Genomic DNA, 352 nt, shown 5'->3' with positions numbered 1-352 from the left:
TTTATCCTAACATGTCAACAGAGACACCGTTCACGCCGCGGCTCTTTCACACCCCACGAGTCACCCCACCTGCTGAACCTGTAGTGCGCTCATAGTGGTGGCGAGGGGTGGACTCTTTTGAAGTCTTTCCATCGGTCTTGTCAGCAGTCTTCTGGCTCTGGAGATGAGGGGAAGAGATTTTCAGCATGAGCTTTCTTTGGGTGTATTGTGTTTGGGTGTAATCGAGGACCATAGTTACTCAGAATGCATTACTGGATCACTCCGAGTGTGTTTTGGCTTGAGGATACATATGTAAATAGGTGTGTGTGAACTGGGTGGGCATGTATCAATACAAATGAAAGTGAGAGAGTGA

General features: G+C 47.7%; 1 protein-coding gene across 12 annotated transcripts in view; it reads right to left on the bottom strand.

Moving 5' to 3' along the window:
- The window catches only part of LOC119585093 (proteoglycan 4-like), a gene marked incomplete at its 5' end in the record, with an annotated part of 27,907 nt that extends 27,750 nt beyond the window's left edge, over window positions 1-157 (bottom strand). For all 12 annotated transcript variants that reach the window (XM_037933712.1, XM_037933714.1, XM_037933713.1 and 9 more), the window contains 1 exon segment: window positions 70-157. In XM_037933712.1, the coding sequence (XP_037789640.1) occupies window positions 70-157 (88 nt within the window).
- Between the last annotated feature and the right edge of the window lie 195 nt (window positions 158-352).

Source organism: Penaeus monodon, chromosome 19, assembly GCF_015228065.2.
Source record: "Penaeus monodon isolate SGIC_2016 chromosome 19, NSTDA_Pmon_1, whole genome shotgun sequence".
In the NCBI taxonomy this organism is placed as follows: domain Eukaryota; kingdom Metazoa; phylum Arthropoda; class Malacostraca; order Decapoda; family Penaeidae; genus Penaeus; species Penaeus monodon.
The sequence above is the reverse complement of the archived record's forward strand: the minus strand, read 5'-3'. Positions and strand labels throughout refer to the sequence as shown.